This window comes from Tenebrio molitor, chromosome 2, assembly GCF_963966145.1.
Source record: "Tenebrio molitor chromosome 2, icTenMoli1.1, whole genome shotgun sequence".
NCBI classification, from domain to species: Eukaryota; Metazoa; Arthropoda; class Insecta; order Coleoptera; family Tenebrionidae; genus Tenebrio; species Tenebrio molitor.
Window position 1 is genome coordinate 1,319,718 of NC_091047.1, and position 13,663 is coordinate 1,333,380.

General features: G+C 47.4%; 2 protein-coding genes across 5 annotated transcripts in view; one reads left to right on the plus strand and one right to left on the minus strand.

Annotated features, from left to right (window-relative positions):
• LOC138122733 (nucleolar protein 4) overlaps positions 1-13,663 on the minus strand; it is a 109,213-nt gene that overhangs the window by 43,865 nt on the left and 51,685 nt on the right. For 3 of the 4 annotated variants that reach the window (XM_069037020.1, XM_069037021.1, XM_069037019.1), the window contains exons 2-3: positions 1,794-1,925; positions 623-1,243 (exon numbers count right to left, since the gene is read on the minus strand). In XM_069037020.1, coding sequence (XP_068893121.1) covers positions 623-1,243; positions 1,794-1,925 — 753 coding nt within the window. Of the gene's footprint in view, positions 1-622; positions 1,244-1,793; positions 1,926-5,767; positions 5,858-13,663 lie in introns of those variants that run through there. The other variant, XM_069037022.1, reaches the window with a different exon arrangement.
• The window catches only part of B4, a 157,694-nt gene that overhangs the window by 38,778 nt on the left and 105,253 nt on the right, over positions 1-13,663 (plus strand). The window lies entirely within an intron of this gene.

Below are 13,663 nucleotides of genomic sequence, written 5' to 3' on the forward strand. Positions count from 1 at the left end.
CGCTCCACCAAAACGGAACTGTTCCGTAGATCATGTTTCGTTCCAGGGTTTTGTTCGCAAAATACAAAAGTAGAATTCTGTTTTGCCAAAATTTGGCACAACAAACTTTGAAAGCTACTTTTTCTCGTTTTCTTTCGGTCGTACTTGATACACTTGAAATACTACAACACCCCCGTGCTGTTTCTTCCGTTTGGTGAAGCGATATTGTGAATTTTGTTCGATGAACGTATCAAGGAATAGGGTTGTCTTTTTTGATGGGACATCTCTATCAAATATTTTTGAAATTCGTTGATGTTTGCAATTATGTACAGGCAAATTAGAATATGATGCTATTTGTTGGTAAAAGTTAGTACTACGACAAACGGAATAAAAGAAAAAATGTTAAAAAAAAAACTTAAATTTATTGAGTAAAGTGGTCAGGTGTTGAAGTTTGTACAAACAGAAAATTAATGGAAAAGTAACAAAATAAATTATTAGTTAGTAACATGGTTATAAACTAGTGACTATAATCTAGGGTAATAAACAAATTGAGTAAATAAAAAAAATCGCCCCGCCAAGCCAGACATTAATGGAAGTAGTGAGAGATGGCGTCATGCAAGAAGTGCTCAATAACAAGACTCACGTGTTTGTTTTCGAACTTGAGGGCGTCCTCGTCGGTGCAGCCCAGACTGCGCATATACTTGAGGTAGGTGGTGGTGATGGGGAGCGAGTAGTCGATCTCGCCGGCCATCACGACCCTCCTCTTCTTGGGCTCCTGGGGGTGGCGCTCGATGTTGTCCGCCGGCGACCAGAGCTTCGGCGCCGGATGCGGCCTGTTGTCCAAGTTGTTGAGGTGGCGTTTCTTCGGCGGACTCTTCGGGGGGTCCTTCGCCGTGAGATTGCACACGTCGAGGGGGTTGCTGGAGCGCTTGGTCGGCTCCGGGGTGCTCGTCCTGAGCGGCCCTTCGACCTTCTGCGCCGCCACCTCGCCGTTGCTCCTCGAGGAGAGGTCGAGGGTCTCGGCCGCCGGGCTCGGGGGCACCAGATAGGGGGCCATCTCGGCGGGCGGCGCCGGGGGCGGCGTGGGCAGGGGAGCGACGGGCGGAGGCGCGGGCGTGTGGACCAGGGGCAGCGTCGGGCTGGGGCTCGGGGTGGGCAGAACGGAGGCGGGAGACGGGGATCGGGGGTGTTTCTGACACTCGGTGCAGCCGAGGAGGAAGCGGGTGACGGCTTCGCGCGGCAGGAACGCGTACGTCTCCGTTATCTGAAACAACAATTGTACACTGGGGTGGCATTTCGACGAGGGGTGCACACGAGGGCACGGTGGGTTGCATAACGCAAGGACCGGATCGTGAGATGTGGTGTTTTTGCCGAGGGGGCGGCTCGTTAGCGCCGGCAAAAAATCCGAAAGGAACCGGATCGCCGAAAAAATGCTGTGGAGCACAAAGAAAATTCGACACGAGCCGAAAAAGCGGCCATCAATCTGTGCCCGCAATGGGCGAATCAATTACGCGATCGACGGTGGAAACGAAGACGGCGGCGGGGATGAGCGCGCCGCACAAACAACCCCGCCAAACGGAGAGTTGATGTTTCCGACCAAATAACCGTATTTCCATATCGCCAGACTACAAACGTTGAAATATATTGACAATCAACAGGTGTGTTACATCCGCCGAATATCAACCGACGACTCGTTTGTAGTCTGACAGATGCAACGCGCCGTTACGAAAGACGAGATCCTGAAACGGACGATAATGATGGCTCAAAGAGGATCGGAAAAGGACGACTATTCTAATTCGACATGGACAACTCACCGTTCTGTACGTGCGCTTCTGGCCGGCGTGTTTCCCGGGACGACCTTCCAGCTCCACGTGGACGTTGTAGATGATGTCGAAGAAGTTCTCCACGACGGCCACTTTTCTGTAGACCGGCTCGCCGGTGGAATTCTGAAATGAGAAGAAAGGACGATTTAGACAAATTATTTCTATTCTAATGGTGGGTCGAAAAAGTATCCCCGTGGCGTGCCTCAGAGCTCTGGTATGGGACGGTTGCAATTCATAATGATAATAATCAACGACATATTTTCGTGTGTTATTATTTATTGTTACGATAAATTAACAGATAGCTTGATTAATGATTACTGTGTAAAAATTAACATACCATAGTTGTTCAAAATGTGCAAACATGTCATTTAGAGTTGAGGAGGCCAAAAATTGTATTTCCTTCTTTCAGAAGGGTCCAATTACTTAAAAATCAAAGTTTCAGGTCAATCTGAAGACTTTTTTAAAAATCGAAATGTTTTTTTTTTAAGGTTTCAGTCGTAAAATTTATGAAATTTCTAATTTCGTCAAATTCAGTTGAAATCTGGCTATTTTGTCAATTTGACTATTCCAAACAAGAATCCGGGCTCAGATTTTTGCTCCTCGTTCCGGTGATTTTTTTATTAATTTTTTTGTCAACGGCAAGGTGGATTTTTCGAAAAACGACATCGTCTCATATTCCGGTTCGTAAAACTTCAACGAAGCCGAATTTTGGCTTGAAAATCATTCAATGTGACCAAAAAAGTCCAAGAAATCGACTGCTGCAAACCGCATTGACCTGTCGTTTTTAGTTCCGGAACTAGAAAGCTCTGATTTGAAGAAACGTTTTATCGGAACCGGATATCCGGTTACTACGAATAAACCAAAAGAGTAACGCCCAATCTGACGGCAGAAATGAATTCAGAAAGGTCCAATTACTCTAAAACCAAAGTTTCAGGTCAATCTGAAGACTTTTTTAAAAATAGAAATTTTTTTTGTAAGGGTTTTCAGTCGTGAAATTTATGAAATTTCTAAGGTCGTCCAATTCAGGTGAAATATGGCTATTATGTCAATTTGACTATTCTAGAAAAGAATCCGGGCTCAGATTTTTGCTCCTCGTTCCGGTGATTTTTTTTATTAATTTTTTTGTTAACGGTAAGGTGGATTCTTCGGAAAATGACATCGTCTCATATTCCGGTTCGTAAAACTTCAACGAAGCCGAATTTTGGCTTGAAAATCATTCACTGTGACCAAAAAAGTCCAAGAAATCGACTGCTGTAAACCGCATTGACCTGTCGTTTTTAGTTCCGGAACTAGGAAGCTCTGATTTGAGGAAACGTTTTATCGGAACCGGATATCCGGTTGCTACGAATAAACCAAAAGAGTAACGTCCAATCTGATGGCAGAAATGAATTCAGAAGGGTCCAATTACTTAAAAACCAAAGTTTCAGGTGAATCTGAAGACTTTTTAAAAAATCGAAATGTTTTTTTAAGGGTTTCCAGTCGTGAAATTTATGAAATTTCTAAGGTCGCACAATTCAGTTGAAATCGGGCTATTTTGTCAATTTGACTATTCTAAACAAGAATCCGGGCTCAGATTTTTGCTCCTCGTTCCGGTGATTTTTTTATTAATTTTTTTGTCAACGGCAAGGTGGATTCTTCGGAAAACGACATCGTCTCATATTCCGGTTCGTAAAACTTCAACGAAGCCGAATTTTGGCTTGAAAATCATTCAATGTGACCAAAAAAGTCCAAGAAATCGACTGCTGCAAACCGCATTGACCTGTCGTTTTTAGTTCCGGAACTAGAAAGCTCTGATTTGAAGAAACGTTTTATCGGAACCGGATATCCGGTTGCTACGAATAAACCAAAAGAGTAACGTCCAATCTAACGGCAGAAATGAATTCAGAAGGGTCCAATTACTTAAAGACCAAAGTTTCAGGTCAATCTGAAGACTTTTTTAAAAATCGAATTTTTTTTTTAAGGTTTCAGTCGTGAAATTTAAGAAATTTCTAATTTCGTCCAATTCAGTTGAAATCTGGCTATTGTGCCAATTTGACTATTTTAAACAAGAATCCGGGCTCAGATTTTTGCTCCTCGTTCCGGTGATTTTTTTAATAATTTGTGTGTCAACGGCAAGGTGGATTTTTCGAAAAACGACATCGTCTCATATTCCGGTTCGTAAAACTTCAACGAAGCCGAATTTTGGCTTGAAAATCATTCAATGTGACCAAAAAAGTCCAAGAAATCGACTGCTGCAAACCGCATTGACCTGTCGTTTTTAGTTCCGGAACTAGAAAGCTCTGATTTGAAGAAACGTTTTATCGGAACCGGATATCCGGTTGCTACGAATAAACCAAAAGAGTAACGTCCAATCTAACGGCAGAAATGAATTCAGAAGGGTCCAATTACTTAAAGACCAAAGTTTCAGGTCAATCTGAAGACTTTTTTAAAAATCGAATTTTTTTTTTAAGGTTTCAGTCGTGAAATTTAAGAAATTTCTAATTTCGTCCAATTCAGTTGAAATCTGGCTATTGTGCCAATTTGACTATTCTAAACAAGAATCCGGGCTCAGATTTTTGCTCCTCGTTCCGGTGATTTTTTTAATAATTTGTGTGTCAACGGCAAGGTGGATTTTTCGAAAAACGACATCGTCTCATATTCCGGTTCGTAAAACTTCAACGAAGCCGAATTTTGGCTTGAAAATCATTCAATGTGACCAAAAAAGTCTAAGAAATCGACTGCTGTAAACCGCATTGACCTACCATTTTTCGTTCCGGAACTAGAAAGCTCTGATTTGAAGAAACGTTTTATCGGAACCGGATATCCGGTTGCTACGAATAAACCAAAAGAGTAACGTCCAATCTGACGGCAGAAATGAATTCAGAACGGTTCAATTACTTAAAAACCAAAGTTTCGGGTCAATCTGAAGACTTTTTTTAAAATCGAATTTTTTTTGTAAGCGTTTTCAGTCGTGAAATTTATGAAATTTCTAAGGTCGTCCAATTTAGTTGAAATCTGGCTATTTTGTCAATTTGACTATTCTAAAGAAGAATCCGGGCTCAGATTTTTGCTACTCGTTCCGGTGATTTTTTTATTATTTTTTTTTGTCAACGGCAAGATGGATTCTTCGGAAAACGACATCCTCTCATATTCCGGTTCGTAAAACTTCAACGAAGCCGAATTTTGGCTTGAAAATCATTCAATGTGACAAGCAAAGTCCAAGAAATCGACTGGTGCAAACCGCATTGACCTACCATTTTTCGTTCCGGAACTAGAAAGCTCTCTTGTAGGACCCAATAATGAGAAGAAAATCTTTCGCGCTTCAGCTTTGTAAGATTTACGAGAACTACTCGTATTTTATATTTACATGTTTTTGTGTTACAAACAATAATTGCATTGTCGAAAGTTTGTTTTTTTCTCAGAGTGACCTCGTTACTAATATGGAATATCGCCGTATTCTAAAAAAAGAGAGACTAAAACCTGACTCGTCGTCGTCATCAGAAGTTGATAACATAAAATTTCGTTGTCATTGAAATCCTCTAATGATGTTCCTTCCATCTGTGTTACAACTCCATAGTCGTGCCGATGCCAAATGTATTTGTTATTCTAGCGTGTGGTGACGATAAGTGAGACAAAAAAAAAATTGATCCAATGCATTGTTTGCCGAATCGGTGCCATGTGGAGTGTTCGGAAGCAGAACTTGCCGATTTCATTGGGAGTTTATCTTTTTGTTGAAATTTTTGTTTGGGTAGATTAGAAATAAAAGATTGATTAAAAATTGATTGTATTTTTGTATTGCATAACCTACCTATTAGGTGGTTTAATATTCTTAGAAATAAAATTAATGTTTATGTTGTTTCGTGGGTGGTTTTAGCATTTGATGATAACCTTTACCGCTAACGAGCACAGCAGAAGAATCCCTGCTGGCAAGTTGTGAAATTCTTTATTTCTCATGACCATCGAAATTTTTGTTTCCAAGTACGTACATATTCTAGTTGTTTACGTTGTTTGTTGAGCCAGCTCCGGAAACTGATACGAAATACGTCGGCGACAGATGTCATGAGTCGGTGTAGCGTGCGCTCTCGTGGCGAGAACGTGCAACTCTCAGGTGCTGCACCTGTCAATTAATTGGAGAACGTCAAATTAACGTTTCCGATTTTTTCAATGTCAATTCCGGGGCGTCAGATCGATGGCAATTAACGTTTCGTTGTTTGGGGTGTTGTTTGTGCGAATCGGGGTGGATGTGCCGCTCGGCAGCGACGCCGCGCCGAATTAGGGGCAGGAGTGGCGTGGGGCTGGAGGGTCGGGTAGGCGGCGGATATTCCGTAGGTCTGCAGGGTTGAGGATGATTCGGCACAACTCCGGCAGCCGGGGTATTCAGCTGAGGGTAACCAGGGGTATAAAACCGGCGAGTGGTGTGAGCGGTCCCCGACCGTCGGAGCCCGAGAGGGTGGAACTAACTCGACGGTGCAACTCGCACACAGCTCCAGGGCCGGGGGTGGATTCGACCTTTCTCCTACACAAAGGAAAAATATCCAACCACCCTCGTACGACGCCGCTCCCTGCCGGCGTGCTCTTGTTACTATGGTTTTAACCGAACGCGGTGTAACCCGCCGGCAGGTGGAAATTCGACGGGAAGCGTAATTTTTGACCGACGGGGTGGGAGGTGTCTCCCGCCCCCGGACGGTCGCAGCACACACGCGGAACGGTCCCGACCCCGAAAGAAATTAAAACGGGAACGCGGTCGATTATTAATCCGGGCCCGGGCTTAATTAACCGAGATTCTTCGTCGGCGGGTGGGGTCGAGCACCGTCCTGTTGAAAAGCGCGTTCCGCGACGGTGCTCGTTAATTTGCGCGCGGGACTATTTTCGAGTACACTAGGTGTTCCAATTTATGCGGCGCACCGCTCGTATCGCTAATGGGTGTCGGGTCTGTGCGGAACGAGACCTCCGAACGAACCGGCTCGGTCGTCAGGCACTTATTTGTGTCTGCGGGTTCGGTGGCCGGTCGACACCCGGGGTTTGCAGTTTGCACCGGGCCCCTTCCGGCCCCCCTAATGCGGAGCGGACCCCCTCGGTCCGGCCCCCTCCGCATCTGCAGCAGGATGAACGTCGGTCTGCCAATATGTGCGCCCGGAGCGGAGCTCTCCGTAATTGCACTTCATTACCTGTGGTACGGGGACGGTTCCGCCGCAGGGTTGTAATTTCAAAGGAAGGGAACGACACGCTTCGCAATCGTAAAAACTCGACCGTAAAAATGTCGTGAAATGGAACGCTTGCCGATAATTATTGGAGCGTCTTTCTGGCGGAACGATCACGTGGAAACAATCGGCAAGGATTTATCGCAGGAATAAATAATGTTACGTAAATGTTACGTCGCGTTCGGACGCTCTCGTTACGTAGCGCCGTTCCCAGAATCGCGACCATCACGTCGATATGTCACCTCGCAGCGACGTTACACCAGTTACGTCCCAGTTACATGTCGCAAAAATATTCCTGCAAAGTTTTGAATTCCTGCTGTTTAATTTTTGAAGTCGTTTAGTTTTTTTGGCGGCGCGGCCTCATGATGAATGTCAGCGTTCCGTCGCATCTGGGCATTCCGTGCCGCGCCGCCGACCGGGGGCGGCGTATATTAGGGTGCGCCGAATTAGAGCTAATTGTGCTACGGTTTTTATGATAACAGAAACCCGAGACCGCTGCAAACAGGATGTGCTCGCATTACGAAAAAAACAAAAGGGCGATCGATACACCCCCGACAGGGGGTTGCCCATCTGAGATTATTTACGGTCCCCCAAAAAACAATATGGTTACACGGCCGGCTTACGCCGAACACCATTTGCATTTTTCGAATTTCATTTCCTGCTGAATCTCCCAATATTCCTGCGACTCGGAGGGGCGTACACACATATACACACACAAGCTCGCTCTCACAGAGGGAAAAAGCCGCGTCGTGCAGAGCGCTCGAGGAGTTTTTCCGAGGCGACCCATTTGGAAAGCGGCACGAAGCGAGATAGCGGAACGTTCCCTCGAAGAAGGGGAGGAAAAAAAGGAGCGCTGGAAAACTATGAAATACGGAAAAATGAAGTTCGCCCGGATGGCCAGCAAGCTCCTGCTGCCAACGAACACAAAAACACGGTCGTGCCGAAACTCGGGGGAGAAGAAGAAAAAGGGAAAAAAGAGGGTCTCTGAAAAATACTTTCGCGCGATGGCGGCGCCGCAGCGGGGGCGGGCGGGGCGGATTAATTGGGCCCCATCCCACCCGACCTATCGACGCGATTGTTTATTCCGGCAAGGAAATTATTTATTGTTTTAATCAGGCCGTGCAGCTTCGACAGACAAAGACATCGCGTCAGCCGGTTTTTTGCTTCTTGGAAATTGACTCCGTCGAGAGGGGCGGGAGCGGCTCGCAGGAAGCGTCACGGTTCCGGATGTGGAGGAGCTCGTCTAAACACCGCCTAAAAATACCCGCCGCAAGCGCTCCCAAAAAATATTATTAATCGACAAAGGAAGAGAATTATTTTTAACCGGTCCTGCAGGACGCCGAACGAGTGCCTCCAGATTAATCGACTCTCGACGAGGCGTCCTTGGAGTGTCGATTTTTTTCATGCGTAAGCTTCTTTGGCGAAATCGTTTTTAGACAAATTGTCCTCGACGAATCGCGTCCTGTCCACGACTCGATCCCCGAAGTGGGGTAAATACATATTAGCGAGACGTCGTAGTCGGGTTGACACCCCCGATGACGCATCCCGCCCCCCACGCTCGATCGGCAAGCCCCGGAGCGACATTTTTCGCCGTTCCGCTCGCCGCAGAGCCTGAGCCCTCCGGAATTAGCGGCCCCACCGGCTCCGAGACGTAATAAGCGGACCGGAGTCGCTAAATGAAATAAGAACTGTAGGTGTGTCACCCTAGCGGGGTGACGTCAAAAGCGTAATAAAGCTCAGACCCACTTAGCGAAAGCTCTCGCCTCCCCGCCCCGCGCAGGCCACAATTCAGGAATTCGACGAAAAAGGGCAAAATCGACGGGCGCGACGGGGCGGGGGTGGAACGAACGTATCAAATGGCGCGATCAACATGTGGTTACTTGTTTTTTAAATTCCCAAATCAACAGGTTTCTGAATTCGCCCTCTCTGTCTCGATTTACTGCTGGTGCAGCTGAAATAAAATATATTCAAGTAAATAAGAGATTGCGCGCTGTGTTGTTTCAGGATTTTCAGCGGGTCGACGGTGGCGACGCCGCCGGTCAAAGCGCCAAGTTCGCGGTGGTAATGGCGAGGGAACGACACAACCGAAGCGGTAATCGCAGCTACCGGCGGCAGATGGCGCGCTCTGTGAGCCAGCAGGATCGATCGCTCCAATTCGAAAGTTGCAAAATTGACGAAAAGGCCATTTCGACCTTTCACCCGACACGCTGTTTGCTCAGACGCTCTTTTGTCCATTTGGCCAAATCCCGAAGCTCGAAAAGACTCTGCTCTGGCTCTGAATCTTTGATTGTTGGCGGTATTTTTGGTTTTTTATTTTTCGAGCTCGAGGAACGCGGATAATGCAAAAAGAGCAAAACGGCATGGCGTGCCGATAAACGTCGCGGTAGCGGATCGTAAATTCCTGAAAAATGCATCTTCGGTTCCTGCTTTGCATATCTGCCGTCACAAATTGGTAATGCCCCTCCACTTTGCATACATTTAGTTTGCAAGCCGTTCTGTCGGCGAACGAGTCGTCATTAAATCTGATAATCGCTGTGGATAATTGCGCGTCAGCGCCGTCACACTTCCGGTGGAAAACCTTCTGATTCCTGCTGGCCCGAAATAATTTCTGCTGCGAGACGGTCCGTGGCGGAGGTCAGGCGGACGTCCGCGAATCACGTCGCGTTAAAGATGACAGACGACCAGCAGGAATATGACAGGTCCGGGCGGCGGCGGGCGTCGGGACGCCGACACACCTGTTGCTGCGCCGCTTCAGTTTCCGCTTAACAACGGATACATGCACGGTCGTTATCGTTAGCTGCTAGGTCTCGGTTCGCGCCGCCGAACAGGACGAAGGACCGGCCGCTTATCATTCCGGGGTTCGTTATTTATCCGCCGACGCCCCGGATTTGCGGCCGGTTCGACGTTCCGGCTGATTTTTTCTCTCTCTCTCTCTCTCCTTTTAAACGATCGGGTCGCGCGAAATCGGATAAGAAAAGTGCACATTTCCTCTCGTGGCCGCCTACGACGCTCGTAAATAACGGTCGCCGTTCCGGGACCGGAGCCCGAGGGGCGTGCACCGAGGCTTCCTCTCTCGCAGGTGAGCGAACCCGGACTAACCTGATAAATTGCTCAGTAAGGAAATTCCGTCCGGAGGAGCTTCCCCAAATTGACATCGGGGTCGCCTAATTTGCACGACATATAACGTATGTCGCCGATACGTCGCCAGGTCGGCGACTTTTTTTGTCGGATCGAGAGAAAGCGCCGCCAATTAATAAATCATCTCCCGGTTCCCGTTATTTTTCACAATTACGGTCTCCGAGGAGCGAGGTCGCCTGCACGGGTTGAGGTCTCGGGTCGAGATTGCGGCTCCGGCCCGGGTAATCTAGTCAAATGTATTCGCCTGGGATTCCGCATGTCGATGTCGAAGACGCCACCGAGATTGGGACCGATACTTTAAAGGCGGCTCCGGTCGACAGCCCCGGCTCCGCACGTATATGAACTTGCAAATGCGAAATTGATGGCTCTCGAAATTTATTCGTGGCTCCTCTTTTTCTTCCCAGTGCAAAAAGGGTACACTCCGGTGCAACAAGTAGCAGCAGGTCGGACGACTGTTGTGTTCGGACGGAAGGACGAACGGCCGCTCCTTCTTCCTCGCTGGAACGGTCGCGACCCGGATTCGCGGAATCCCGACAAAAAGTGCCACGGAACCGTTCGGATTTTGGTCCCAGTGAATGCTCTTGGAGCCGACCATTATGCGGAGTTTTTATGGAGCGAGGAACAATGCGATGCGATGCACTCGACTGGACGTCGGCACAGATTTTAATTCCATCATCGAGGATGTGGGCCCGAATTGCTTTCGATTCTCCACGATTGTTGTTGTAATCAGATGACGATGTTCGCCATGATCTGCGTCCGAATTCATCTACGACTCGACTTCGGTCTTGTACAAGCATATCAAATTTAGACGTAATTCGATTATGGTAAAATAAAAATTCAAATGAAAATGTGAAAAATCAAACTGCAGGGTCATTTGTTTGTAATCTGTTCTAACAAAAACTTCAACTTTCCAAATTTTTATCTAATACATATGATAAGAAAAAGACAACTTTTCAAAAATGCATGATTTGTTTCTAATTTGTTCGAGCAAAAACTTCAACATAAAGATACACTTCGAAAATTTTGTCAAATAGAAAAAATCAGTAAAAGATAACTTCTCAAAAAGAGCTATTCCATAGAAGATTTCGATGACAATATAATTTTATCAACTCGTCATCAGGAAAACAAGTCAGATTGTGGTCTCTTCTTTTAGAACACAGCGTATTAGCAGCGACATCGCTCTCAAGAAAAAATAGTCAAAACACATACATACAGGGTGTCCCAGAGTTGCGAAAAAGCTCCATAACTTGTTTGTTATTAAAGATATCAACTTTTACCTTTCTATAGATGATAGCTACGCTTTTACTGCACATTCGGAAAATATTGCGGTATATATACAGTGTGTCTCAATATTATAAAAACACTCAAGTTATGTTTTTTTAAACGGAACCCACCCAGTTTGATTTTATTTTTGAATTCTATGCTAAATTATGAATATTTATACAGGTCGTTTTTACTTATCTGCCATCGTTTTTGATCAGTGGCGCTTTTTTTACCAGAATTTCGAATTGCAGGGGTCCCTTCGAAAATTCGTACCATCCAAATCGTTGGGCATAAATTAAAATGAATGACGCTGTTTGATTTCTGAATGTTTGCCGCATCTACTGAATGTTTACTCAATAACCTGCTCAGTCGCATATGCCTAATGCGATTTTTTAAACATAACGAACTAAAAATGTCAAGAACTCATTTTTTTCAAATGGCACCCCGTATTTATTATTGCACTGGTCGAAAGCTTTTTTGTTTTTAAGCAAAATTATTTAGATTCCGATCTGAACGAACGAGGATGGTTTCTTGTAACATTTATGTAAACAGTGCGCTGTGCATTTTATGTAGCGTTCGGATGTGGCATTTACGTATCGGCAATATATCAGCGCGCCGCCCCCGTTTCCGTGAAATTTCCGGCGATCAGGTCCGCGTGATCGCTTATTCCCGTGACAATGGAAGTTTCCAGCGCCGCCCCGCCGCCCTCGTATGTGTGTACGTAGCGTGCATGTGTGCGTGGGCGTGCGGTATGAAATACGAGGGGTTTCGAGTGGCGGCCTGAGCGATGACAAGGCCGCGACGCGTTTGTCTGGGTAATAGGGTGTCGGGCGCCGCTCCCCCCGCCGTCGCCCGCCGCCCCGCCCGTCCCCGGCCGCAGGCACTCGGTAACAGCGCGCGCCGTGATAAATCAGCGTGACCGATAGCAGTAGCGGCAGGAACGGGATCAGCCGCCGCCGCCGCTGCCGCCGCCTCCGGCCGAACGGTACGTGCGTGCACAATCCGAGCGGGCGCCGTGCGTATGCAGCCGTCGTTATGTCTTATTGATGAGCGTTCGAGCGGCGTTATTGATGACGGCCGACGAGGGTCGAAACGGTCGCGCCCCCGACTCGCCACAATCACTCGTTAATAATTCGGCACGTGAGGGTCGGAAACGGGCGAGTAATGGGGACGGACGGCCGAGCCGATTAGCCGCCCCCGGACCGCAAAAACGCACGAATCTTTCATGAAGACCGCGGGCACCCGAGCATTTTTTCGGGGGCGGGTCTCGGGAGACAGATACGGGGTGCACGTCCCGCGAAAATAAGAAAAAGCGAGGGATGCGCGCCCCTCGTAATTTATGGAGCGAAAGGGGTGAGTGCATCGGACACGAGAGCGGCGCCGCGCAATTAACAAATGCTCTCCCCCGGCGCGAAATGGACCGCGAATCTGCATAATTAAACCGAAGACACAAAGAATCTCCATTTTGGAAAAATCAATTCGGGGGCGGTCGTGATTTACGCACCCTCCGCCGCTCTCGCTTTGTTGTGCGCCGCTCAAATCAATCGCATTTAATCTAATTCATATCATATCCCATCCCGAACACCAGCAGCCATCAATCCATATGTTATTGCCGCCTCTCGTGAGCCCAACAATGCCGAAGCGAGCGCCGGGGGTGGGACCGTCGAGCGCATCACGTCCCCGAATATACAACGCCACCGGAGCAAACACAATCCGGAAGATCCGTCTTCTAATCGCCGACTGAATAATTCCGGGCCCAGGCCGTGCACGCATTTTTTTCCGTCAGGAGCGGCGAAAAACGCACGCCAACGTACCGGAGCCGTATTAAACATAAGCTCGGGGAAATCACCTCATTTACGCCTTCATAATTCATACAGAGAACCGAACGAACGCTCTCCTTCCCCGACCCGATCCAATCCGCGCCGGCAAGAAGGAACTTCCGATAAACACCTACCGAGCGGCGAAAGCGTATTTCCTCCCTCGCTCCCTCCGGCGCTTCGCTTCGCCACCCGATGAAACCGTGCCAGTCACATTTTTCCTTCGGATAGGCTCTGGGGGGGTGATCAAAGGCGGAACGGAATATGCACATGGGAGGGTGCGATTAACGAAGGGTCGACCGAGGGAGACCCGGACGAGCCCTCGCCATCACACTAATAGTAATGGAAATAAATTATCCAAGGCGACGCGAATTTTTACTCCACTCTTGCCCAAAAGTAACCTCCCGCTTACGTCACGCACGTATTCCTGCAACGTTATTTAAAAATATCACGTTAATTAGGC